The 25,299-nt window shown below is 30.5% G+C and overlaps 3 protein-coding genes across 3 annotated transcripts; all 3 read right to left on the reverse strand.

The window, feature by feature from the left end:
• On the reverse strand, positions 1-9,156 carry LOC117182781 (zinc finger protein 429-like). Its single transcript, XM_033375886.1, has 7 exons — positions 9,078-9,156; positions 8,342-8,638; positions 8,163-8,273; positions 4,894-5,145; positions 4,701-4,811; positions 1,241-1,534; positions 1-1,159 (listed from the first exon to the last, which is right to left on the reverse strand). Exons 1-7 carry the CDS (start codon positions 9,154-9,156, stop codon positions 642-644), a joined length of 1,662 nt encoding a protein of 553 aa, XP_033231777.1. The 3' UTR covers positions 1-641.
• LOC117182782 lies at positions 8,957-17,265 on the reverse strand. The gene is made up of 8 exons (XM_033375887.1): positions 17,259-17,265; positions 15,592-15,966; positions 11,445-11,548; positions 11,335-11,370; positions 11,026-11,251; positions 10,803-10,949; positions 10,556-10,717; positions 8,957-9,545 (listed from the first exon to the last, which is right to left on the reverse strand). The coding sequence occupies exons 1-8, from the start codon at positions 17,263-17,265 to the stop codon at positions 9,340-9,342; spliced, it is 1,263 nt and encodes a 420-aa protein (XP_033231778.1). The 3' UTR covers positions 8,957-9,339.
• LOC117182783 (GDNF-inducible zinc finger protein 1-like) lies at positions 16,613-25,047 on the reverse strand. Its single transcript, XM_033375888.1, has 7 exons — positions 24,903-25,047; positions 24,655-24,820; positions 21,646-21,893; positions 20,457-20,753; positions 19,862-20,377; positions 17,979-18,089; positions 16,613-17,896 (listed from the first exon to the last, which is right to left on the reverse strand). The coding sequence occupies exons 1-7, from the start codon at positions 25,045-25,047 to the stop codon at positions 17,376-17,378; spliced, it is 2,004 nt and encodes a 667-aa protein (XP_033231779.1). The 3' UTR covers positions 16,613-17,375.
• Between the last annotated feature and the right edge of the window lie 252 nt (positions 25,048-25,299).

A 25,299-nucleotide genomic window follows, 5' to 3' on the forward strand; every position in this document is an offset into this window, starting at 1 on the left:
TTCGTGCTATCTCGCCAATATATTAAGTTAGAGAGATTACCAAAAATCACTTTCAAAGCTTATTAAATCTCGACTCAATTGAGCCCTACTTGAATTATTTTAGATAAATAGAGGCCGAGACAAACATTTTAAAGCATAAAATCTCCTCTTTAAAATGAGATCAATAACATGATAAAATGTTTATTGGTACTCCAATTATTATGAAAAATTAGGAAATGTAGCCCAGAAGAAAGTCGGTCGGTCGCGTGGTGACCGCCATCTTTCGTTTATTGTTGCTTCGATGAAACAAATTTCGTTATGGATACGCTTCCACATTTTCCATGATAATTCAAGTACCATTAAATATTTTGTTTCTTTCTTAATCTTTTTTGATAAAGGAGTTTTTAAAAATTAATTTATCGAAGATTCAATTTTTTGATTCACATTCTGAAAGCAGACTCAAAGTGGAAGATGAGAATCGAAAATTGCTCTGAAGCGAAAAATGCGTCGACTGGAAATTTATTAAACTTTCTACACGTTTTTTTTAAATCTCTATGACTTAATTGCAAATCGAAATAACCACGAAAAAAGTGAGCCATGTATTTAATCTGATTTTTTTAAAGTGGACAGATAATTCTAGCCGGTACTATTCGTAATAATTATTACTTATTGAGGTGTTTTGAAGAAATATGTCTTGACAAGTGACATTTTGTTTTTGATTTATGCAAACAATAATCGCAAGTAAATTCTGGTTTGACTGCTGAATGCTCTAAACGTATATGGGAATTCAAGCCATTTGCTGAACTGTAACTTCGAGAACATTTGTTACAGTTATACTTTTTTTGCGATGCCTTTATTTCAGTTTTATGATGCATGCGAACTATATGCTGTTGAAGGTGCACATTTCGCTTAAACCGTTTGTCACAGAATTCACATCCGAACTGTGGTATGACACCGCATTCGAATTTTTGATGACGATTCAAAGCCCATTTATTTATATAGCTTCGTGCACACTTTTCGCATGTGCGATTCATTTCAAATTTCGATTCCTGAACTTTTTGCTTCTTAAGGGTCGGAAACTTTTTCTTAACACCACAAGTATCAGCATCCCTCATATGCGCGGTATGTAATTTTGTCCCATATTTTTCACCACATTTCTGGCCTGTAGCTGTCTCTTGACCTGTAAATTAAACGGAAAATAAATTGAATTTTTTGTTCCATAGTTTTAGTTAAAACATTTTTAGTAAACGTCTAGTTATACCTTGGGTGATTATTTTCTTTATTTTCATAGTTGTGCCATGCTCATATTCAATCATACAAGTTGAAATTTTGCCTTTAGAATTGTCAGTCGAAATTTGAGTAGCCATAGGCGTTTCGTCCAAGGGATTTCCTTCACAAATAAGACTATCTTCCCTTTCTTGTTTGACAAACACAGTTTCAAATTCCATAAAGTGACCAGGGTGAAGAGCAGAATGAACTAAACAATCTGGTTTTTCTGTTGATATCTTCGAATAACTCTGGAAACGCTTTGTGTTAGTTAAAGCACTCGGCTGATCTGAAAAATTATAAAATGAAATATTCAGTTTGAAATTTCAGATAATTTAAATCCTTATCCTGTAGTCAATATAGATTCAATTAATAAACCAGACACAATCACATTACATTGAAGTTTGTCTGCAAATTTTGTAACGTTTTACATGTACGTAGGAGGACCCTATGTTATATATTAGAAAAGGTAGGAAACCCAAAAGAAGTATGCAGTTAATTTTAAAATAAAATAAAACGGTTTCTATACGAACATATTTTTTATTTTGAACATGAAAATATAGATCATTATTCTGCACTTAAGAAAAATAATTCATATTAATATCGGTGGAGAGCAAATTTACTTTTTCGGAATCTTCGAAAAGTAAAATTCAGTATTATGTACAAGGGTCGTTTGAAAGAGTGCCATAAGGAAAATAATGATCAAAATGACTTAAATTTTTTAATGATAACATATATCTAGACTCACAGCAAATTTTCAAATGAATCTTGTAGAAAAACTTTAAATCTTATTGATAAATATCAAATTTGTTACATTTAAACATATAGTATATTACAATAAGATATCAGAATTATTTAAGTATATTATGTAAAAGCTATTGTTAAATATTAAAAATGTTAAAGAGAAATATCGTATGTATTACAAATTATAAGTGATTCATCAGTAAATTAGTGAAGACAGTCCACATTTTATTAAAAATAAAAAAAAATAACTTTCCTATTTTTTTAATATTGATCTGAACAAGGGAAGCACAGGGAAACATCTCTTTTTTTGTTGAATTTTTAGAATAATTTTTCAGGGTTTGATAAAATATTTCGAGATAGTATAGTTAAAAACTATCCAACAATGAATTTCTTGTATAAGACATATAGATTTGAAACCTCTAACACACCACCACGGTGCCTGCAAGACTACCCTTCGAAACAAAAATGTAGATTCTTCATATCACCTTTTATTAACACTAAAAATGATTTCTATTCGCCTATACTCTACATCTAGTGGAACATTTTTACCATTGCTACATTAATTTTTAATTCCTAAAACAAATTTCATTACAATTGTTCCAACAATAAATGATTATTCATTTTCAAACACATTTAATCTGATTAAACAGTACTTTCCCACCAAATTTGTAAACTTTTCTTTTCCGCTATTAATATTAAAACTTCTGATTATTAAAAAAAAACATTTTTTTATATTTCTGAATTATTTCGACAGTAATTTAATTTTTTTAACAAAAACAAAGTTGTTGAAACAATAAATGTTTGCTAAATAATGAATGTGAAACAATTAGGAAATATTTGAAAAAAAATTTAGGTGAATTAACAATAATAAACTGCAAGGTTCAAAGAATTTTTAAGCGAAAAACAATGATTTAAACAAATAGAAATAGTTTATACAATTTAGGAATAATTAAACAATGCTGATAAACATTCGACCAAACCACTAATTGAAATTTTTAGTTTTTATACAAGTTTTCAAGACAGTGTGGGTGTGTCTTGGGAACGGCAATCTCATATGTTTGTTACATAAAATTATTCGCTGGATAATTTTCAATGAGCCTCTGTACGTTCAAGTGAAATTTTCCCAACCCCTGAGAAATTATCCGGAAAACTTTAAAAAGAGTTTTTCCCTTATGCAATTTACATAGGAAACTTTAAATTAAAAACGGGACCTTCCAAATCAAAATTAGAAGAACAAATAGGGAATTTATTTCTTTGAATTTGGAATTAAATGGAGGGATCGTTGCACTCTAACATCAAAACTATTTTTACCATACATTTTTGTATCAACTCACTGCTCACAACGTAGAAATGTAATTTTATTACCTTAGGATAAAGTATATTCCTATTATACTTTTTATATACTGTGTACAAAATCCTAAAAAAGAACTAAAAAATATTTTTTTCGCTCCATTACTAAGCAGTCATACTTGATAGTGAATAAAAAAATAAAAAAATAAAATAATAATATTTAACAATAATAATAACAATACGGTCGTGGTTCAGGTAGCTAGAAACTCAAACTTCACGTTAGGGGTTTGGAGTTCGATTCCTGAGTTAATAAATCTGTAAATTTTTTTATGTTTTTTACCGCAGTCTGAAACTGATTACATACATCTGGAAAGTTAAGTGTGGACTATTCAAATCCCAACTTCAAAAAAAAAAAACATGTCTTAGGCATATTGGGCGATAATCATCGTAAGCCTGAAAAAAAATTAATATCCTTTTAAATATTAAATATCAATATTAAAATTTCGTTCCGAACGTTCAAGAAGTTAAATATAGTATTATGCAGTGATTCTCATAAAATATAATTTAGAGGTATAAAAGCATTTATAAGCATTTATAAAACAAATTTTAATTCAGTTAGTTAAAGCCCAAAATCTCCTCTTTAAAATGTGATCAAGAACATAATGAAATATTTACTAACACTTAAAGCTTTCACATTTTTCATGAAAATTAGAGTACCATTAAATATTTCATTACATTCTTAATCTCTTTTGGAAAAGGAGCAAAATAGCAAATAGCAAAGATTCAATTTTGTTTCATATACTTCGATGAAGCGGGTAGAAAGTGGAAGGTGATAATCGAAAATTAGTCGAACGCGACAAATAGGTCCACTCAAAACTTAATAAACTTTCTAAACGGTTGTTTTAAATCTCTATAACTTAATTTCAACTTGAAGCAATGCAAAAAGTGAGGTCTCCATTTAATATTATTTTTTCAGTGGAAAAAAATTCTAGCCAGTACTATTCCTAAGCATTATTACTTATCGAGATGAATTGAAGAAATATGTTTCGACAAGTGACATTTTGTTTTTGAATTATGCGAACAATAATCGCAAATAAATTGGGGTCTAACTGCTGAATGTTCTAAACGAATATGAAAAGTTAAGGCACTTGAGGAACTGTAACTTCGAGAACATTGGTTACAATCATACTTTGTTTGCGATGCCTTTGTATTGGTTTTCTGATGCACGCGAGTTATATGAAGTTGAAGATTTTGATTCCGTTTAAATCGTTTGTCGCAGAATTTACATCTGAATTGCGGTATGACACCGCATTCGAATTTTTGATGAAAAATCAAAGTCTGATTACGATTATAGGTTCGCGCACACTTTTCGCATGTATAATTCCTTTCCATTTTCGATTCTTGAACTCTCTGCTTCTTACGGGTCGGCAAATTTTTCTGAGCAACATAAATATCAGCTTCACTCATATGTGGGGAATGCAAATTTATGTCATTTCTTTCATCACATTTCTGGCCTGCAACTGTCTCTTGACCTGAAAATTAAACAGAAAATAATTTTGAATTTTTGTTTTCGTATTTTTAGCTATTATATTTTAATTACAAATCCAGGCATACCATGAATGATTTCTTCCTTTATTTCCAAAGTTGTGTCATGTTCATACTCAATCATGCAAGTTGAAATCTTGGCATCAGATTTATGAGACGAAATTTCAGTAGAGATATACTTTATGTCCAATGGATTTCCTTCACAAATGATACTTGTCTCAGCCCTTTCGTGATTGACAAATACAGTTTCAAATTTCATAAAGTGACCAGAGTCCGAATAACTCTGGAAACGCTTGGCGTTAGTTGAATCACTCGCCTGATCTGAAATATTATAAAGTGAAGTATTCAGTTTGTAATTTCAGATATAGCAGATATAGATATAGAGATAAATATATAGATAGTAGATATAAATTTAATAAATAACACTGACACTATCTTATTACACTAAAATTTGTTTATAATTTTGTGTCTTAATATATGTTCATAAAAGGCCTCTATTTTATAGATTAAAGAAGATAAGGAAGAAAAAAAGAGCATGCAGTTAATTTTAAATAAATTTAAAAATAAAAAACAGTGTCTGTACAAACATATTATTTAATTTTTTAAATTAAATTATAGAAAGGAGTGTAATTTACTTTTTTCAGTCGATAATGGAATAGTAACACTCGCAAGTAAGTCCAAAATAAAATGGTAAACTGTGAAAAATTGAGGATAAATCTACATTTCTAAGACTAAATAATGTATATAATCTCATACCTATAGTTTTCCCAAATAAGTAAAATGTAGTATAACAAATTGTATATTTAAGATAAGCAATTCATATTGATATCGATGAAGAGCAAATTAAATATTTCGGAATCTTCAAAAAGTTAATTTTATTATTCTTTAGGAGTGCCATTTAAAAAGTCAATAAGGCCGGAAACTTTTTAAATGATCCTCGTGGTAATACCTTGGATATTATTGTTAAGTATCCCAGATGTACCATTAAAACATCTGTTATATTATACTGAGATATTGAACAGGGAAAATTCACTTTTTTATTTTTTAATAATTTTACGTAATAAACACATGGGTTTTATACCCCTAACACATCCTGGTGGTGCTTTCAAAACTACCCGTAAAACCAAAAATATAAATTCTTCGTGAAATTGACCTTTTGAGCATTTTATTATCTTATTTCACTACAAATTTTTTCTATTTTTGTAAACTCTAGTGAAATATTTATTAAGAATGGCTAATTAGTATTTAATTACTTAAACAAATTATACTTCTTTATGAAATATTTTTCTGAAATTTCGTCTAATTGGTATTTTATTATCGTTAAGTGGCATAAATTTATTCAAGCAATAAATAATTATTCATTTCCAAAAACATTCAATTTATTTAAACACTATTATTTCCCACAAAATTTGCAAACTTTTCTTTTCCGTTATGATTAATAAAAATTGAAATAATTCAACAATAATTTAATTGTTGGAACAAATGAGGGTTTCTTAAATAATTAAAGTGAAATGTAAATATAAATGTAATAATTATTCAACATTTTTATCAGTTAAAAACAAATAATAGTTTATTGTCTAAACAATTAGAAAATACTTGAAAATAAGCTTATGTCACTTAACGAAAATGAGATGCCAGTTCGACGAATTAAATTTTTTTTTTTAAATGGAATTAGTTGAAACAATTTAAAATTAATTGAAAACTGTTCATAAATTATCCTCTAAATGAATAGTAATAATTTCTAATAAAAAAATAATATTTCGAAAAAGAAAATTATTTAAATAAATTCCATTTGTTCAAATAATTGAAAAATTAATTAATGTCAATAAATATTTCACCAGACCAATGTTTGTAGTAAAAAAAAACAAGAAACACTAAAAATTGTTTTTCCATATGCAATTTTCATGGGAATTTTCAATTTAAGAAAGTCAATACTTCAAATAAAAATGAGGAAAAAAATAAGGAATTTCTTTGTTCGTTTTTTTAATCAAATAGAGGTTGCTTTAACATGGAAAAAAATTTACCATGCATTTTTGTACTGCCGTACTGCTCACAACGTAGAAATGTCGTTTTATTAACTTAGGATCAAGTATATTCCTACTGTATTTATATACTCTGCACAAAATCATGAAAAAGAATTAAAAAATAGATTCTTCCTTTTATGTGAATAAAAAATAATATCTAATTATAATGTTAATATAGTTTTGGCTCAGGTACCTAGGCGTTCGGACCTCACGTTAGAAGCTTAGAGTTTGATTCCTGAGCCGATAAATCTGTTTTGTTTTTATTACAGTTCGCAACTGATGATATACACTATTCAACAACTAACTCTAACAAAAATATATTCCGCATTTGGGCGGTAGTCATCTTAAATGTGAGAAAAAAATTAGTTTTCTTACTTTCCTAAAACATCAATATTAAAATTTCTGCCGGAACCTTGAAAAAGAAAAAAAAACAGAGTATTATGTGGTAATTTTCACAAAATGTAATTAAAGGTATACATTCATTTATTATGACATAAAAAAGATTATGAGAAAAAAGTCGTATTAAAAACATGCCTTTTTTCGTGGTTATTTCAGCAGTATTAAAATAAGTTCGATTTTTAAAAACTGTCATAAAACTTATTCAATTTCGAATCGATTGAGCCGTACTTGATGTACTTTAGATAAAAAGAGACCAAGATAGTGATTTTCGATTCTCATCTTCCACTTTCTGCATGTTTCAGTGAATGGAATGTAAATGAAAAAAGTTTAAACTTCGACAAATTCAAACCTAGAATATCATCTTTAAAATAACACCAAGAACATAAAGAAATATTTACTATCCCTCCATTTATCATAAAAAATGGAAAATTCTGCCTCAGAAGAAAGTCGGTCGGTCGAGTTGTGATCGCAGTCTTCTGAAATTTAATCAAATTTCTAAACTTTTTTTTTACTTATCGAGATGTTTTGAAGAAATATGTCTTGACAAGTGACATTTTGTTTTTGATTTATGCAAACAATAATCGCAAGTAAATTCTGGTTTGACTGCTGAATGCTCTAAACGCATATGAAAAGTTAAGGCATCTGTGGAACTGTAACTTCGAGAACATTTGTTACAATTATACTTTCTTTGCGATGCCTTTATTTCGGTTTTATGATGCATGCGAACTATATGCTGTTGAAGGTGCACATTCCGCTTGAACCGTTTGTTGCATAAGCTACATCCAAACTGCGGAGTGACACCGCATTCGAATTTTTTATGACAAGTTAGATGTCCTTTCCTTTTATAGCTTCGCGCACACTTTTCGCATGTGTAAATCCTTTCCAGTATCAATTCCTGAACTTTGCCCTTCTTACGGGTCGCTACCTTTTTCTTAGCACCATAACTATTAGCTTCACTCATATGTGCCGAATGCAAATTTATGTAATACTTTTCATTACATTTCTGGCTTGCAACTGTCTCTTGACCTGAAAATTAAACGGAAAATAATTTTGAATTTTTGGCTAAAATATTTTAATTATGAATCCAAGCATACCTTGAATGATTTCATCCTTTATTTCCAAAGTTGCGTCATGCTCATATTCAATCATGCAAGTTGAAATCTTGCCATGAGAATTGTCAGAGGAAATTTTAGTAACCATAGACTTTGCGTCCAATGGATTTCCTTCACAAATGAGACTGTGCTTTTCACTTTCGGGTTTGACAAACACAGTTTCAAATTCTAGAAAGTGACTAGAGTGAAGAGTAGAATGTGCTCCACCATCTGGCCTTTCTGCTGATTTCTTCGAAAAACTCTTAAAATTCTTGGTGTTAGTTGAAGCACTTGGCCGTTCTGAAAAATTATAATGTGAAATATTCAGTTACAAATTTCAAATGGTTTTAACCCTTATCATGTGGCCGATACAGATTTAATTAATGACCAAAACACAATCACCTTACATTAAAATTCGTCTGGAAATTTCGTATCTTATTATATGCTCGTAGAAGTTTCTTATTTTATAAAGTAAATAAGGTAAGGATCAGAAAAGGAGCATGCAGTTAATTTTAAATCAATTTTAAAATAAAAAACAGGATCTACACAAACTTATTTTATTTTTTAAATTAAGTTATGGAAACTTGTTTAGTTTACTTTTGTCAGTTGATAATGGAGTATTAAGATTTGCTAATAAATAAACAAGAAAATTGTATACTGAGAAAAAATAATCCTAAACGGTATTATCTATTTTTCTGAGTGTAAATAATGTACAGCCGAGTCGAAATTTTAACCCTACTTTGAGCCTCCAAAGTCTGCATCTTAGTAGACTTCAAAAGGTTATAAGGATGACTTGTCTCTGTAATTAGAAACACCATTGAGCCTTCATAACCTACCCTGCACCATTGGAGGCTCAAAGTAGGGTATCGTGAGACCCTACATTCAGCCTGCATGTCCTACATACTTTATTGCGTATGTATAATTTAGAGTTTTATTCGCGCACTTATTTTAAACTTAAATGTTAACTATTACGAAGAATTGGGATGAATATAATAATAGAGTTATTTTTTAAGCGGTATCCACTCTTTGTCTAAATCTTGAGTTCCTGGAAATGCCGGCATTGTGTCTGGTTCATAATACGGAGCCATGGTCGGGTCCGTATAAGGATCCCTGGTTGAGTCGCTTGAATGAAATCTCCTGGTTGAGTCCATATAATGATCGTAACTAGGGACATGTCCATCGCTGTTCCAAACGTCACTGGCAAGTCCTAAATTTGTGATATATCAACATTAATAACAATAATAACAATAACATTAATATAATATAATAAAAAATAATGCAAAATAAATAAAGAGATTTTAAAGCACATTTTTTAGACTGTACTAATTATTTTATAGACTGCAAAGGACGGATTGTAATATTGTAAATAATTCTACAAGTTTTTAATTTATTTTTCGCTAAAATCAACCATTTTTTAAAAAAATTTACAAAAATTCCGAAACTTTTAAAATATATAAAGAATTTTTAAGAATTGAACCGATTTAAATTTTTTCAGAATATTGCAAACCGTTTCAAATATTTGAATAGTTTAAAATAAATACAGAAGATTTTATAAATATTTCATAAGGATTTCAAAAGAATACAAAAATTGTAAAGACTTCAAAAAGGGTAGAGTACACCAGATTTTAAAGATGTCAAAACATTTAAAAGGTTTCACACGATTTAGAAAGTTTTCATCAAATCATAGAAGATTTCAATGTTTTCAAACGATGACAAAATATTTTATAAAGATTCCAAAATATTTCACAAAGATTTTACAGAAATTTTAAGAGTTCTCAAGGATTTTAAAACTTTGAGAAGATTTAAGGAATTTGAAAATTTTGAGACAATTTCAATTTCTTTTGTAAAGAGATTTCGCGCGGTTTAAAAAGGTAATAACTAATATTAGAAGATATAAATTATTTCAAACGAACCGAATAGATTACACAAAGAAAAATTAAAAAAGGATTTTAAAGATTCTAAAATATTTCACAAAGATTCTACAGAAATTTGAAGATTTGAAATAATTAAAAAGATATCAGACTTCACAAAGATTTAAAAATAGTCCCTGAGATTTCATAAAGACGGCTTTATGTTCGGAAAAAATTAAAAATCTTTATTTATGGTTCTGCTGTCTTCAGAAATTGTTGGCCTATAAAAAATTAGGCCGCTCATTCTTTAAATGTATAACAAACGATTATTTTATTAATTTATGTGAAAAACTGACAAAATATTTACCTGTTTCCGGTTCTGTTTTAAATACAGGAAGATTCTCAAAGTCTCTGCTTATTTCTTTCTCTGGAAAATGCAACTCTTCGGTTGCATATTGGTCCTTGCTGTTCGATGCTGTACGTAAACTTTCTGCATGCGTGCTTTTGGTTACAGTTGTCCCCGTTTTGCCTGAAATCAATAAATAGTTCATTGTAAAACATGTCATATTTCACATAAAAATATAAGAGAAAAGCTTAACTTGGAGTGTTCTTACTTTTCTTTTGCCCGTTTTCTCTAGAAGGACTTGAAGCTCCATTTGTGGACGTCTTCTGATACTTCCTTTTGTTCGCAGCAGTTTTGTTAATATGCGTTATAAATTTTTTTTTGGGAAGCATACCCGCGGCTGCTCGATTAGCCCATTCTACAATTGAAAAACGAAAATAAAAATACAAGTATTATAATTATAGAAGCTAAAAACTAAAGATTTAAAAGCTTACCAAATAATCCTTTAAATAACATAGGATTTATGCTCTGTCGCCCTCCTCGTTTTCCCGTGGCCGAATAGTTAGCTAAAGTGTTTCCATATACTTCTAGCAGGACCTCTCTTGTAATAATCCTCCATTTTTCTGTATCTGAATTTTGAGCTGCATTCTCTGCTGTGACGTTTATATATGCAATTGTGTCTTCTGGTAAATAAAACCCACAGTTCGGCGATATTTCACGCTGTAATAAAATTCAAACAATTCATTATAACTAACTGATTTTTCGAATATTCCTTAGATCTTAGGAAAATAATTATGACTCACCATATTTGGTGCAGGTTGCAGGTAGTAGGCAGGGACCTGAAAAAATCGAAATTTATTTATTTCATTATCTAAATGTTACAACACATTATTTACAAAGATTTGAGGCTTACCTGGATAGTTTTACCAGAATTTGTATTCGTTTTATGTACTATTTCATACTGATGTTTCACGGCTGCTAATAAAGCTTCTTGGAAGGCTACGTCTCTCACTGTAACTGTAAAAAAATCATCATAATTAATCAATGATACTGTTTATTATTAGAAATGTTACAGAGAAATAGGTATTATGTATTGTAAATTATTATATGTAAACTAAGGTTTATTTTCAAATGCACTATTGATTTAAATCATAAAACTTGGCTGTCAAATCGATGTTATTTCGAATAAAATTAATGAAATAACACATCCTGGTAAATGTTATGTTGATGGATCCGGGAAATGGGCATATTTAAAACTTAAGATTCAACCGCTTGAAGTACAGTGAAACTCCTAAATAGCCCTCCCTACTATAGCCCTTCCGAGAATTGACGCCGCGCAGCAAGTATGTGTAACAGGAGCTGTGCTGAGTGCGCGGGGTCGGTGGTTATCACTTAGGCGAGCACTTAGCCGTGAACAATCAGTTCCCACCCACCTTCAGCCCCAAAATCGGCGCTATAGAAGAATTCCACTGTACTTTGATAAGGTAGAAAAAAATCTCAACAATGTAAATGAAAATTTTTCAATATTTAAATATTGTATCGCGGTTCAAAGGGCAAGAATCCATCAGTAAATTAGTCAAGACACCTCATAACGTAGCACTATAATTTTATTAACATAGGTTCAAGTACATTTCTATTATATTTATATACTCTATAAAAAACCTTGATCGAAAAATAAAAAATACTTTCTTTCCTTCATAACTAATAGTTATACTTGATAGTAAATAAACAATGAAATATTAAAATAATAATAATTAATATACTATACAAACCTCAACTGTAAAAAAATGTTTTCGGCATATTGCACAGTAAACGTCCTAAGTCTGAGAGAAAAAAATTCCTTACTATTAAAAAAAAGTACTATTAAAATTTATAATGTATACAAGATTTATCATGAGATGAAAAAGATTGTTTAAAACTATTATGAGAAAGCTTATTAAATTTCGAATCGATTGAGCGCTACTTAAAATATTATAGATAAACAGAGACCGAGATAGACATTTTTTGTTCTCAACTTCCACTTCCTGTATGTTTCAGGGAAGTCAGTGGAAAAATTGAGAATTCGAAAAATTAAAGCCTAAAATCTCCTCTTTAAATGAGACCAAGAACATGATGAAATATTTACTGGTACTCAAATTATCATGAAAAATAGAAATGTGTGTGTCAAAAGAAAGTCAACAGTTGAGTGGTGACCACAGTCTTTCGTCTGTTGTTTCCCGTGCGTTAACAAAATATGAAAGTTCCCTAAAGAAGCGGATAAAAACTAGAAGATGATAATCGAAAATTATTCAAAAACGCAAAATAGGTCATCTCAAAATTCAAGAAAACTTTCTAAAAGTTTTCTTTTTTATTCTCTATAACTTCATTTTAATTTGAAATAACCGCGAAAAAAGTGAGTGAGGTATTTAATATACAGTGAAACCCAAAGTTAGTGTCGGTTTTGGGCCTGACGGTGGACTTATATCAGGGGACTCAGAACTATTTTGTCTCTTTCCTTTTTTGTCTCTGTCATGTTTCTTTCTCTATTTTGCCACGCCTGAGTGCACACCGCAAATCGTCCCGCAACTCCTCTCGCCTATCTCCGCTGCGCGGCATCGATTCTCGGAAAACCGAACTCCGGGGGCACTGTCTCCGAGGTACACTGTAATTTTTGCAAGTGGGTAGCTAATTCTAGCCGGTATTATTCGTGATAATTATTGTTTATTGCGATGTTTTGTTTAAATATGTCTTGTCAAGTGACACTTGGGTTTTGATTTATGCAAACAATATAATCGCAAATAAATTGTGGTCTGACTGCTACATGTTCTAAGCGTTTATGAAAATTGAAGGCATCTGAGGAACAGTAACTTCGAGCACATTGGTTACAATTATTCTTTGTTTGGGTTGCCTTCAAATTGGTTTTATGATGCACGTAAAGCATATGGCCTTAAAGGTGCAAATTCCGTTTAAACCGCTTGTTGCAGTATCTCAATTGTGGTATGACGTCGCATTCGAATGTTTTATGACAATTTAAATGAGATCTATTTTTATAACTTCGTGCATACTTTTCAAATGTTTTATTCTTTTTTAGTTTTTAACACTCCATTTTTTGCTTCTTATGGTTTTGCAGTATTAGCTTAGAAGACAAAATATTAGCTTCTTTTATATGTATCTTATGTCCGGTATACAATTTGGTCTCATATTTTCCGTAATGTTTCTGTTCTGAAACTGTTTTATGACCTAAAAATTTAAAAGAAAATAATTTTTAGTCTTTATTTTAATAGTTTTACTTAATAAATTTCAATTATAAATTCAGACATACCTTGGATTTCTTTTTTTATTTCCAAAGAAGTGTCATTGTCGTATTCAATTCTGAATGTTTAAATCTTGCCATGAAAATTATTATCAGAACCACTAGTTACAATTTTGTCTGACGGATTTCCTTCGGAAGGAATATTATTATCGTCCCTTAGATGTTTTCAAAAGGCAAATGTAAAATTCGAAGGGCCACCACAGTGAAGATAATAATATTGCCAATAATCTTCTCTTTCTGTTAATTTCTTTGAATCAGTCTTCTAATTCTTTATGCTACTTGAGACACTATCTTCATCTAGAAAGTTATAACGTAAAATATTCAATTAGTAATCTCAGAGGATTTATACTCTAAGTCTGTAGCAGATAAGATTTTAATTTATAACACGGATATAATTACATTACAATTATTTGAAACAAATTTGAAGATAATAAGCAGTCAAAAATATAATTTAAATATTATAAATAGTAAATTATATATTATAAATATTAAAAATATTATTTAATTTCTTAAATAAAAGTATGGTAGCGAGTTTGGCTTATTTTCATCAGTCTAAAATTGAGTGGCAAAACTTTCTAGTAAATCAAATGGAAAATTTCAAATAATTTACACAATCTTAACAATATATTTTTCCAAATTAAAAAAGAAAAAGCATGTAATAAAAAGCTTAAATTTAAAATAAAAAGAAATGATGTCAAAATCGATATAAAGTAAGCTTACTCTTCCACCAACTTCAGCAAATAAAATAGAGTATTATGAACTGATTTTCGCATAATGTAGTTTAAGGTATACAAGCAATGATGTTTTATTTTCGTATTAAATTATGCAAGTTGGCGAATTGCCATGAGAATAATTGTCAGAAGCACTAGTAAAATTTATTTCGCCTGACTGATTTCTTTCGGAAGGAATATCATTTTCATACCTCTGGTATTTCCAAAAGGCAGTTTTCAATTCCAAAGACCCACTACAGTGAATATCATAACATTGTCCACCATTTGGTCTCCCTGTTGATTTCTTTGTATCAGTCTTCATATTCTTGATGCTACTTGAAGTACTTTGTTGATCAAGAAAATTATAACGAAAAGATTCAGTTAGTAACTTCCGACTATTTTCACCTGATCTCTGTAGCAGATATACTTTTAATTAATAACCTATACACAAACACATTACTTCATAATTTGTCTACAAAATTCGTATGGTATTATACATTTTTAGGAGTGTCCTATTTTTGACATTCAAAAAATGCCGTGAGTACAAAAGGGGTATGCAGTTATTTAGAATAAATTTGGAAATAAAAACCAGTCTATTCACAAGCATATTTTTTATTTCCTGAAAAAATTATGGTAACGGGTTGTATTTACTTTCATTAGTTGATAATTAAGTGACAACACTTGCTTATAAGTCAACAGAAAATTTAAAATAATTTACACGTTCTGAAACCTATATTATTAAAAATAAAAAAACATATAATCCAAAAATTAAATTTTATAAATCTAAATGATTGCAGTATCCATGTAGACTAAACACATAATGTAGTTTAAGGTACATAAGCAACTACTATTATGAGAAAAAAATTTATTTCAACTGGTTTCCGAAATTTTCGAAGGATTTGAGTATTGTGAACGTAATAATTATTGAATATTGAGATGTTTCGAAATAATATGCTGTGACAAATGAGCTTTTTGTTTCGATTTCCAAGAACAATAAGCGCATATAAATTGTCGTTTGACTCCTTGATGATCTAAACGTTTATGTCGATTTAAATCACTTGCCCATTTGTAACTTCCAGAACATTTGTCGCAATCATACTTCTTTTGCAGTGGCTCGAAGTTAGTTTGCTGATGCACCTGAAATATATGACGCTGAAGGTTAGGATTACGTTTAAATCGTTTGTCGCACAAGTTGCATCTGATCTGTGGTGTGACACCGCATATTACTCTTTTATGCCAATTTAAATCAGATTTATTTTTAAAGATTCGTGCACACTTCTCGCATGTGTTTTCCAGTTTTGATTCCGGGACTCTCAGCAATTTTTTCTTTTTATCATATGCCTCGCACCATGTGCCATATTCCTTCATATATGCGTTATAAACATTTGTCTGATATTTCTCATCACCCTTCTGGCTACTAAGTGTCACTTGATCTAAAAATTAAACAGAAAATAATTTTGGCTTTATTTTACTTCGTAGTTTTCGTGAATATAATTTCATTACAAACCAAGTCATGCCATGGCTAATTTCTTCCTTTATTTCGGCTGATGTGTTATAGTCATATTCAATTATGCAAGTTGAAGTTTTGCCATGAGAATTATTTCCAGAAATAATAGTTAAGTATTTTGCGTTTGACTGATTTCTTTTAAAAGTTATATTATGTTCTTCCCTACCATGTTCCCCAAAAACAGAAACACCATCTGGTCTCCCTGTTGCTTTCTTTGAATTGGTTTTGAAATTCTTTGCGCTACTTGAAGTACTCCCTTCATCTAGATAAATATAAGAGATTCATTAGTAATTTTAGATGATTTTTTGTCTTAACCTGCAGCAGATATAAATTTAATTATTAACCCAAACACAATCACCTTAAATTAGATTTGTCTACAAAATTCGAATCATATTATATATTTGTAGGAGTGTCCTCTTTTGAAATTAAGGAAGGTGGTGACTACAAAAGGGGCATGCAGTTATTTAAAAAAAATTTGGAAATAAAAAGCAGTTTATACACAAAAATACTATTTTATTTCTTGAATAATATTATGGTAACAAATTCAGTTTACTTTTATCAATTGAAAATTGAGTTGTATTATTTGCAACTAAGTCAAAAAGAAATTGTTAGAAAAGTAAAACGTTCTCATATCTACCTTTTCCCCAAAGAAGCCACACACATAATAACAAATTATATATTTAACCAAAGTACCTGATTATAAAATCTACGTCAACTTGCTATTTTGGAGATTATATGAAGTAAAATAGAATATTGTGTGCTAATTTTCAGAAAATAAAGTTTAAAGTACCATCAAATGGGGTAATTTCGGAAAGAAGGCTAACTTTGCAAATCCGAAATTGATAGTTTAAATTTTAAATTACAGTCAAATCTGGATTTAGTGTCAATTTTGGGGCTGAGCGTCAGCGTAACATTAAATCCAGAATCTCTGAAATATTTGGTCTCTCTACTGTTTTTTCTCTTTCTTATTTCTCTTTCTTTTTTTTACGCTTGAGTGAGCACCGTACATCCTTCCTCAGCGCCTTTCACCTATCCCCACCGCGCCGCGTCAGTTCTCGAAAACATTAGATGGAGGATTACTAAATCCAGGTTTGACTGTATTTAAGGTTTTATCCAGAATCTAGAACCAGGTCAGGCTTGAACTGATTCCAGATTTGTGCAACAGTGTTCAGAAATTTATCCCAACAATTTAAGGCATTAAGGGGTGTCCCAATTTACCCCACATGCCCGAACTTACCCCATTCGACACCATACAAGAACTTATTATGATGCGAAAGATTTATTGCAATTGGTGTGCGGAATTCCCCAAGGATTCAAGTTTCATGAACGTAATAATTATAGAATATTGAGATGTTTTGAAATAATATGCTGTGACAAATGAGCTTTTTGTTTCGATTTCCAAGAACAATAAGCGCATATAAATTGTCGTTTGACTCCTTCATGATCTAAACGTTTATGTCGATTTAAATCACTTGACCATTTGTAACTTCGAGAACATTTGTCGCAATCATACTTCTTTTGCGGTGGCTCGAAGTTAGTTTGCTGATGCACCTGAAATATATGACGCTGAAGGTTAGGATACAGTTTAAATCGTTTGTCGCAGAAGTCACATTTGAACTTCGGTAGGATGTCGCATTCGAATTTTTTATGGCGAATCAAACGAGATTTATTTTCATAGCTTCGCGCACACTTTTCGCATTTATAATTCTTTTCTATTTGCGATTCCTGAACTTTCTGTTTCTTACGGGTAGGCAACTTTTTCTTAGCACCACAAATATCAGCCTGCCTTATATGTAGGGCATGCAATTTTGTCTCATATTTTTCATCACGTTTCTGGCCTGCAACTGTCTCTTGACCTGAAAATTTAAGAGACAATAATTTTGAATGTTTGTTTTAGTAGTTTATCTTGATGTGATTTAATTACAAATACAGTCATACCTTCGACGAGTTCTTCCTTTATTTCCAAAGTTGTGGCATGTTCATATTCAATCATGCAAGTCAAAGACTTGTCATCAGAATTCTTGGGGCTACTTGAAGTACTCTGCTGGCCTAGAAATTTATAACGTAAAATATTAGCTTAGTAATTTCCGTCAATTTTAATCCTTATGCTACAGCAGATACAGGTTTCATTAATAACCCATACACATTAGATAGACCGAAAAAATAAAAATTTGGAATTTTAATTATGGCTGGCAAAAATCTTTTTTACAAATCAAAATAAATCTTCATGATTTTTTCAAACTCATAAAACAATATCTTCAGTTAGCAGAAGCTTTTTGAATCGAAATAGTTTTCACTGTATACTGTTCACTGTTTTCATTGTACAAAGTCGTACATTTTTTTTTAAATTTCATTTTTAGAGGTCTTTTAAGACCTAAAATAGGTGTAAGTTTAAAAGGGAAATAAAAAATAAATATAATTGCGATTTTGGCGTATCATTAAGTAAAATAATATTTTCCCCGCTTCAAAAAATTTTCCTGTCACGAGCAGTTTCTATGTTTTTATATAGTTTTTTTTATGGTCAAGGCTGCAAAAAATATAGTTTTTTTATTTTGACTACGGCTAGCCAAAATATTTTTCTAAGTACTAGAATGAGTCTTGATAATTATTTCAGATTTTTAAAACAATATCTTCGATTAGCAGAAACTGCAAGAGTTTCAAACTTTGAAATCAGTGCTTTTTTCGATATATTACAACGTTGTGTCACCATTTCTTCATCGAATCAGTTTTTGCTGTATTTCAAAATCAAAGTTACGAAAATAATCAAAAATGGTAAAAAAATCATACATTTCTTAAATATTTTTCAGGGGTCTTTTATGACTTAAAAATAAATATAAGTTTGGAAAGAAAATTTCTGAGTTACTGTGACAGTAAGCATAGAGCTGCAAAACTCGAGAAAAATTTAAATCATCTTCAAATTAATACGAAATAACAGAGCCATAGCTCACGGCACGGATTTTTATTTATTTATTTTTTATTCTTTACCATTTGTGATTATCTTGGAAATTTCGATTTTGAAATAAAAATTATATATTATACGTAACTACATTCATCATCGAATTTTCTTTTACAATAAAAATGTTTGAAAATGTGTTGTTACGTCGAAATAAATGAATTCGTGCAGTAAAAAATAATTCGTTGAAGAAATAGTGACCGAATATTGAAATATATCGAAGAAATCACTATTTTCAAAGTTTAAAACTTTAAAATGTTTCAGATAATTGAAGATATCGTTTTAAAAATATGAAAAAAAATCATGAAGACTCATTTTGATGTGCAGAAAAATATTTTTGCCAGGCACAATCAATATTCAAAATTTTTCAGCTAAACCTAATACACAGTCACATTACTTTAGAAGTTGTCTGCAAATTTGAAATGATATTATATCCTTATAGGAGTACACTATTTTTTATATTAGGGATAGCAGTTACTACACAAGAGATGCGCAGTTATTTTTAATAAATTTGTAAATAAAAAGCAGTGTCTACACGAAAATATTACTTTGTTTTAACTAAGATTATGTTAACGAGTTTAGTTTACTTTCATCAGTAAATAATTGCGTAGTATCATTTGCTATTTAATCAAAAAGGAAGTTTTTAATCATTTGCACATTGTCTTATATCTATACATTTTCCAAATGGACAATACGCATGATAAAAAATGATAAATTTATCAAAATTTACTAATGGCAATATTGATTTTTAAATCTGAAATATTAGTATAAAAAACATTAATATACAAAATATTACTGTGTACAAGTATGATTTACGTTAAATGAAACCTGAAAACGTGCTGAACTCAATTTTGAAGATAGCTCTTACTGTATTTTGATTTTGCAAAGCCGAGATGTTGAGCCAAAATATGTCTTGACAAGCTAGGTTTGCGTTTAGTTTTGTAACCACAAATATCGCAAATAAATTGTGGTTTGACTGCCGCATGTTCTAAGCGTATATGAAAAGTTAATGAATCTGAGGAACTGTAACTTCGAGAACATTTGTTACAATTATATTTTCTTTGTAATGCCTTTATGTTGGTTTTATCATGTACGCGAACTATATGCTGTCGAAGGTGCACATTCCGCTTAAACCGTTTGTCGCATAAGTCACATCCGAACTGCGGTATGACATTGCATTCGAATTTTTGATGACGATTCAACAGAGCTTTTCTTTTATAGGTTCGTGCACACTTCTTACATGTGTATTTATTTTCCAGTTTCGATTTCTGAATTGTCTGCTTCTCACGGGTCAACAACTTTTTCTTAGCATCACAAACATCAGTTACTCTTAATTTAGTCTCATATTTTTCATCACATTTCTGCCCTGCGATTGTCTCTTGAACTGAAAATGTCACAGAAAATAATTTTAAATTTTTTGTTTTGTTTTAGTTAATATATTGAAATGGAAAATCCAGCCATACCTTCGATGATTTCTTCCTTTATATCCAAAGATGTGTCAGGGTCATATTCAATAATATAAGTCGACGTCTTATCATCAGAATTGGAAGAAGAAGTTTTAGTAGCCATAGACTTTACGTCTAATGGATTTCCTTCACAAATAAGACTGTGCGTTTCACTTTCGGGTTTGACAAACACTGTTTCAAATCCCAAAAAGTGACCAGAGGGACGAACAGTATGTAGTTCACTATCCTTTCTTGCTGTTGATTTCTTCGAATCAGTCTTGAAATTCTTGGTGCTACTTGAAGTGCTCTGCTGACCTAGAAAATTATAACGTAAAATATTAGATTAGTAATTTCCGATGATTTTAATTATTACGTCGCAGCAAATACAGATTTCATTAATAACCCATAGACAGTCACATTATTATATAATTTCTCTGCAAATTTGAAATGATATTATATACTCGTAGGAGTGGTCTATTTTTACATAGAGGAAGATAGGGTGTAGAAAAGAGACATGTAGTTATTTGAAATAAACTTAACAATAAAAGCAGTGTATAAACGAAAATATTATTTTATTTCTTAAATAAAGCTATGGTAACGAGTTCAGTTTAGTGTTATCAGTAGAATATTGAGTAGTATCACTTGTTATTTCATGAAAAAGAACATTTTAAATAACACAGACCCACAATAAATAAAAATTTTCTGCAACTCGAGCTAAACCGAAGCAGGCTCAGTTTGACACCATCAAGTCAGGATCAAGGTCAATTGAAACTCAAAATAAAGAAAACGATTATATCGGAGAAAAAATCTATTCTCACATGTTTTTGGGGTACCTGAATCCGAATCCAGGGTTATTTTAAACCCATCAAGTCAGGATCAAGGTGAAGTCAAGGTCAGAATGAGAAAAAACTATTTAATCAGCGTGAACCAGTACTTTAAGACGTTTTTTCGGTAGCTAAATGCTAATCCGGGGTCAGTTTAACCCTATCAGGTCGGGGGATGAAGGTTATTCCAATGTGAAAATTTAAAAAACCATGGAATCGTACTTATGAGATCGAACTAATCCCGGATTTGGATTCAGATTCAGCGACCTCAAAAACGTCTTAGAGTAGAGTTTTTCTCCAATTCTATGGTTTTCTGAATTTCGACCTTGGAATTACCTTTTTCCCAACCTGATTCAGAAAAATAACTCCGGATTCACATTTACCAACTCCAAAAACATCTTGAAGTAGTGGCACACGTTGATTCCATAGTTTTTTTCTCATTTTGACCTTCACTTGACCTTGGTTCTGACCTGATGGGGTCAATCTGACCATGGACCCAGATTCAGCGATCCCAGAAACTTCTGAGAGTAGATGCTTTCCCCGATCCAATCGTTTTTTTTTTTGTGAAGCTGTGTAATTTACGCCTTCTGTTATATCTATACATTTTCCAAATAGAAAATAGAGGAATTGCCTAAGAATTAAAGTTTCACGTGTTAGAAAGCTCATTAAATTTTGGGTCGATTGAGTCCTATTTGTGTATTTCAGACAAACGGCACTGGGGCAGCATGTGAGAAACACCGACCTGTTTTCCACTTCTGACTTATTTTTTATTCTTATCATCTACTTTCAACATGCTTCAGGAAAGTGAATACAAGAAATTGAAACTTCAAACAATTAAGGCCTAAAATCTTCTCTAGAAAATGAAACCACGTATATAATGAAAGATTGACTTGTTCTCGAATTACCATGAAAAATGTAGAAGCGTGACCAAGAAAAAAGTCGTTTGGTCAAGAAATTTTACCACTAAATATTTTATTATATTCTTGGTATGACGTTAAAAAGATGATTTGAAACTGGAATTCAGAGAAGATTTCACTTCTTGACCTTGACTTTACTGAAGCATGCAGAAAGTGGGACATAAGAATTGAAAATTGACCAAAAAGGGGAAGCAGGTCAATCTTTCTCATAAGCTATCTCGACCCCTGTTAATCTAAAATATTGACTCAAAATTTAATCAGTTTTCTCATTTTTTGAATCTCATCTGTGTAATTTGATTTCTTGCTGAGATAAACACGAAAGAAGAAAGGAGTCTTTTGAATACGATTTTTTTAATACACTGCCAATTTTTGCCGATTTTGTACATAAAAATAATTACTTATCGAAATGTTTTGAAGAAATATTACGTGAGAAGCAACTTTTGAGTTTAGTTTTGTAAGCGCAAATATCGCAACTAAGTATTTGTGTAATTATTCCCTCGTGGTAAATAGGTTTTATGGTAATTTAAATCATTTGGCTATTTGTAACTTTGAGAAAAATTGTCACAATCATACTTCTTTTGCAGTGCCTCAAATTTTGTTTCTGATGCACTTCAACTATATGGCGCCGAAGGTGAGTATTCAGTTTGAATCGTTTGTTGCAGAAGTTGCATCTGATTTGCGATATGACACCGCATTCGAATTTTGGATGCCGATTCAAATGACATTTTTTTTTATAGCTTCGCGCACATCTTTCGCAAGTGTATTTATGTCCTAGTTTCGATTCCTGAACTTTCTGTTTCTTGTAGTTTGGCAGTTTTTCCTTAGCATCGAAAATATCAAGTTGCCTCTTACATGGGGTATGCAATTTTGTCTCATATATTTCATCACATTTCGAATTCATTTTCTAAATGAAAATTTCGCATTACCTTGGATGATTTCTTCCTTTATTTCCAAAGTTGTGTCATTTTCGTGTTCAATCATGCAAATTAAATACTTGACATCAGAATTATTATTGGCAGAAGCAATAGCTATATATTTTTCGACTGAATTATTTCTTTCGAAAGGAGTATTATTTTTTACTCTCTTGAGTTTCCAAGAGACAGTTTTACATTTAAAGGGTCACCATAGTGATGATTATAATATTGCACACCATCTGTACGCCCTCTTGATTTATTCGAATTACTGCTGAAATTCTTGGTGTTAATTGAAACGATCCGTTGATCTAAAAAGTTATAAGTTCAGATTACTTTCATTCATTGATAATCAAGTAGCAATACTTGCTAGTTAGTTAAAAAGAAAATGTGAAATAATTTACACCTTCTCCTACCTATAATGCTCTCAAATAAATACAACAGATAATCAAAAAAAGTAACTGATGGCAATGCGATGTAGAGTAAAAAAAATTATTCTTTCATAACCATAATAAAGTAAAATAAAGTATTCTATAGTGATTGTACACAAAATGTACTTTTAAGTCATGCAAGTATTAATTATCATGAGAACAAGATTTTTTTAACTGGTTTGGGAAATCTGCAATTCTTTCAGTATTTATTCCAGAACTTTCTGCTTTTTGTGGGTCGGTAATTTTTTTATAGCACCAAAAATATCAAACTCCCTTTTATCTGGGGTACACAATTTTGTTTCATATTTTTTAACACATTTCTGACCAGTAACTGGCTCTTGATCTGAAAATTTAACAAAACATAATTTGCAATTTTTTTCGTACTTTTAGTTAATATGTTTTAAACGCAAATCCATTCAAAAGGGCAATAGTCAATTCTCAACAAATATTTTTTACACTGAAGACGGCGGGAGTCAGAAAAGTCACGTAGCGTGAACTTTAAATTAATTTATAAACAAAAAACAGTGTCTCAGCAGAAATAACTATTATTTCTTAACAGAAATAATGGAAAAAAGTTCAGTTCACTTTTATCAACTGATAATTAAATGGTAACACTTGCTAGTAAATCTAAAAGAAAATTTTGAACAATCTCCCTTCTTGGGCCTGTATCCTATATTCTTTTGTTAAACAAAACGAGTGATAGCAAATTCCACATTTAGGGTAAAGAAATTCGTCTCTATATCGATAAGTAAAATTAAATACTATATAGCCATTTTCATCAAAAGTAATTTAAGGCCAACACACGCATTTGATGTAATTGAAAAGATTATTTTATATTTATTAATGAACAATAGTCGAAAATAAATTGTGGTTTGACTGCTGCATGTTTTAAACCATAATGTCAATTTAAGAAATGTGAGTAACAGTACATTCGAGAACATTTGTTACAGATATATTTCTTTTTCGGTGCTTCGAACTTTGTTTTCTGATGCACTTCAAACAAATGGCGCCCAAGGTTAGAATTCAGTTTAAATCGCCCGTCGCAGAAGTTACATCTGAACTGTGGACTAACACCGCATTCGAATTTTTTTTGACGACTCAAACAATATTTATTTGTATATATTCGCGCACACTTCTCGCGTTTGTGATGCTTTTCTAGTTTCGATTCCGGAACTTTCCGTTTCTCACGGGTCGGCAACTTGTTTCTACCACCATAAATATTAGCTTCACTAATATGTGCGGAATGTAAATTTATATCATATTTTTTATCATACGTCGGACCTGCAACTATCTCTTGACCTGAAAATTGACCAAAGAATAATTTTTAATTTTTTGTATCATAATTTCGGTTAGCACATTTTAATTTTAATTCCAGCCATACCTTCGATGATTTCTTCCTTTATTTCCAAAGTTGTGTCATTCTCGTATTCAATTATGCAAATTAAGAACTTAGCATTAGAATTAATGTCAGAAGCATTAGCTAGATATTTTTCTTCTGGCTGATATCTTTCGGAAGGGAATATCATTTTCTTCACTCTCGTGTTTCCAAAAAGCACTTTTGAATTCTAAAGGATCACCACAGTGAGAATCAGAACATTGTCCACTATTTGGTCTCCCTGTTGATTTTTCTGAATCAATGATCAAATTCTGGGTGTTACTTGAAATACTCGGTTGATCTAGAAAATTATAATGCTAAGGATTTAATTAGTAATTACATTAGAATTGGTCTGCAAGATTCGCATCGTATTTTATGTACATTCGTAGAAATGCGCTACTTT

This window comes from Belonocnema kinseyi, chromosome 2, assembly GCF_010883055.1.
Source record: "Belonocnema kinseyi isolate 2016_QV_RU_SX_M_011 chromosome 2, B_treatae_v1, whole genome shotgun sequence".
NCBI lineage: Eukaryota > Metazoa > Arthropoda > Insecta > Hymenoptera > Cynipidae > Belonocnema > Belonocnema kinseyi.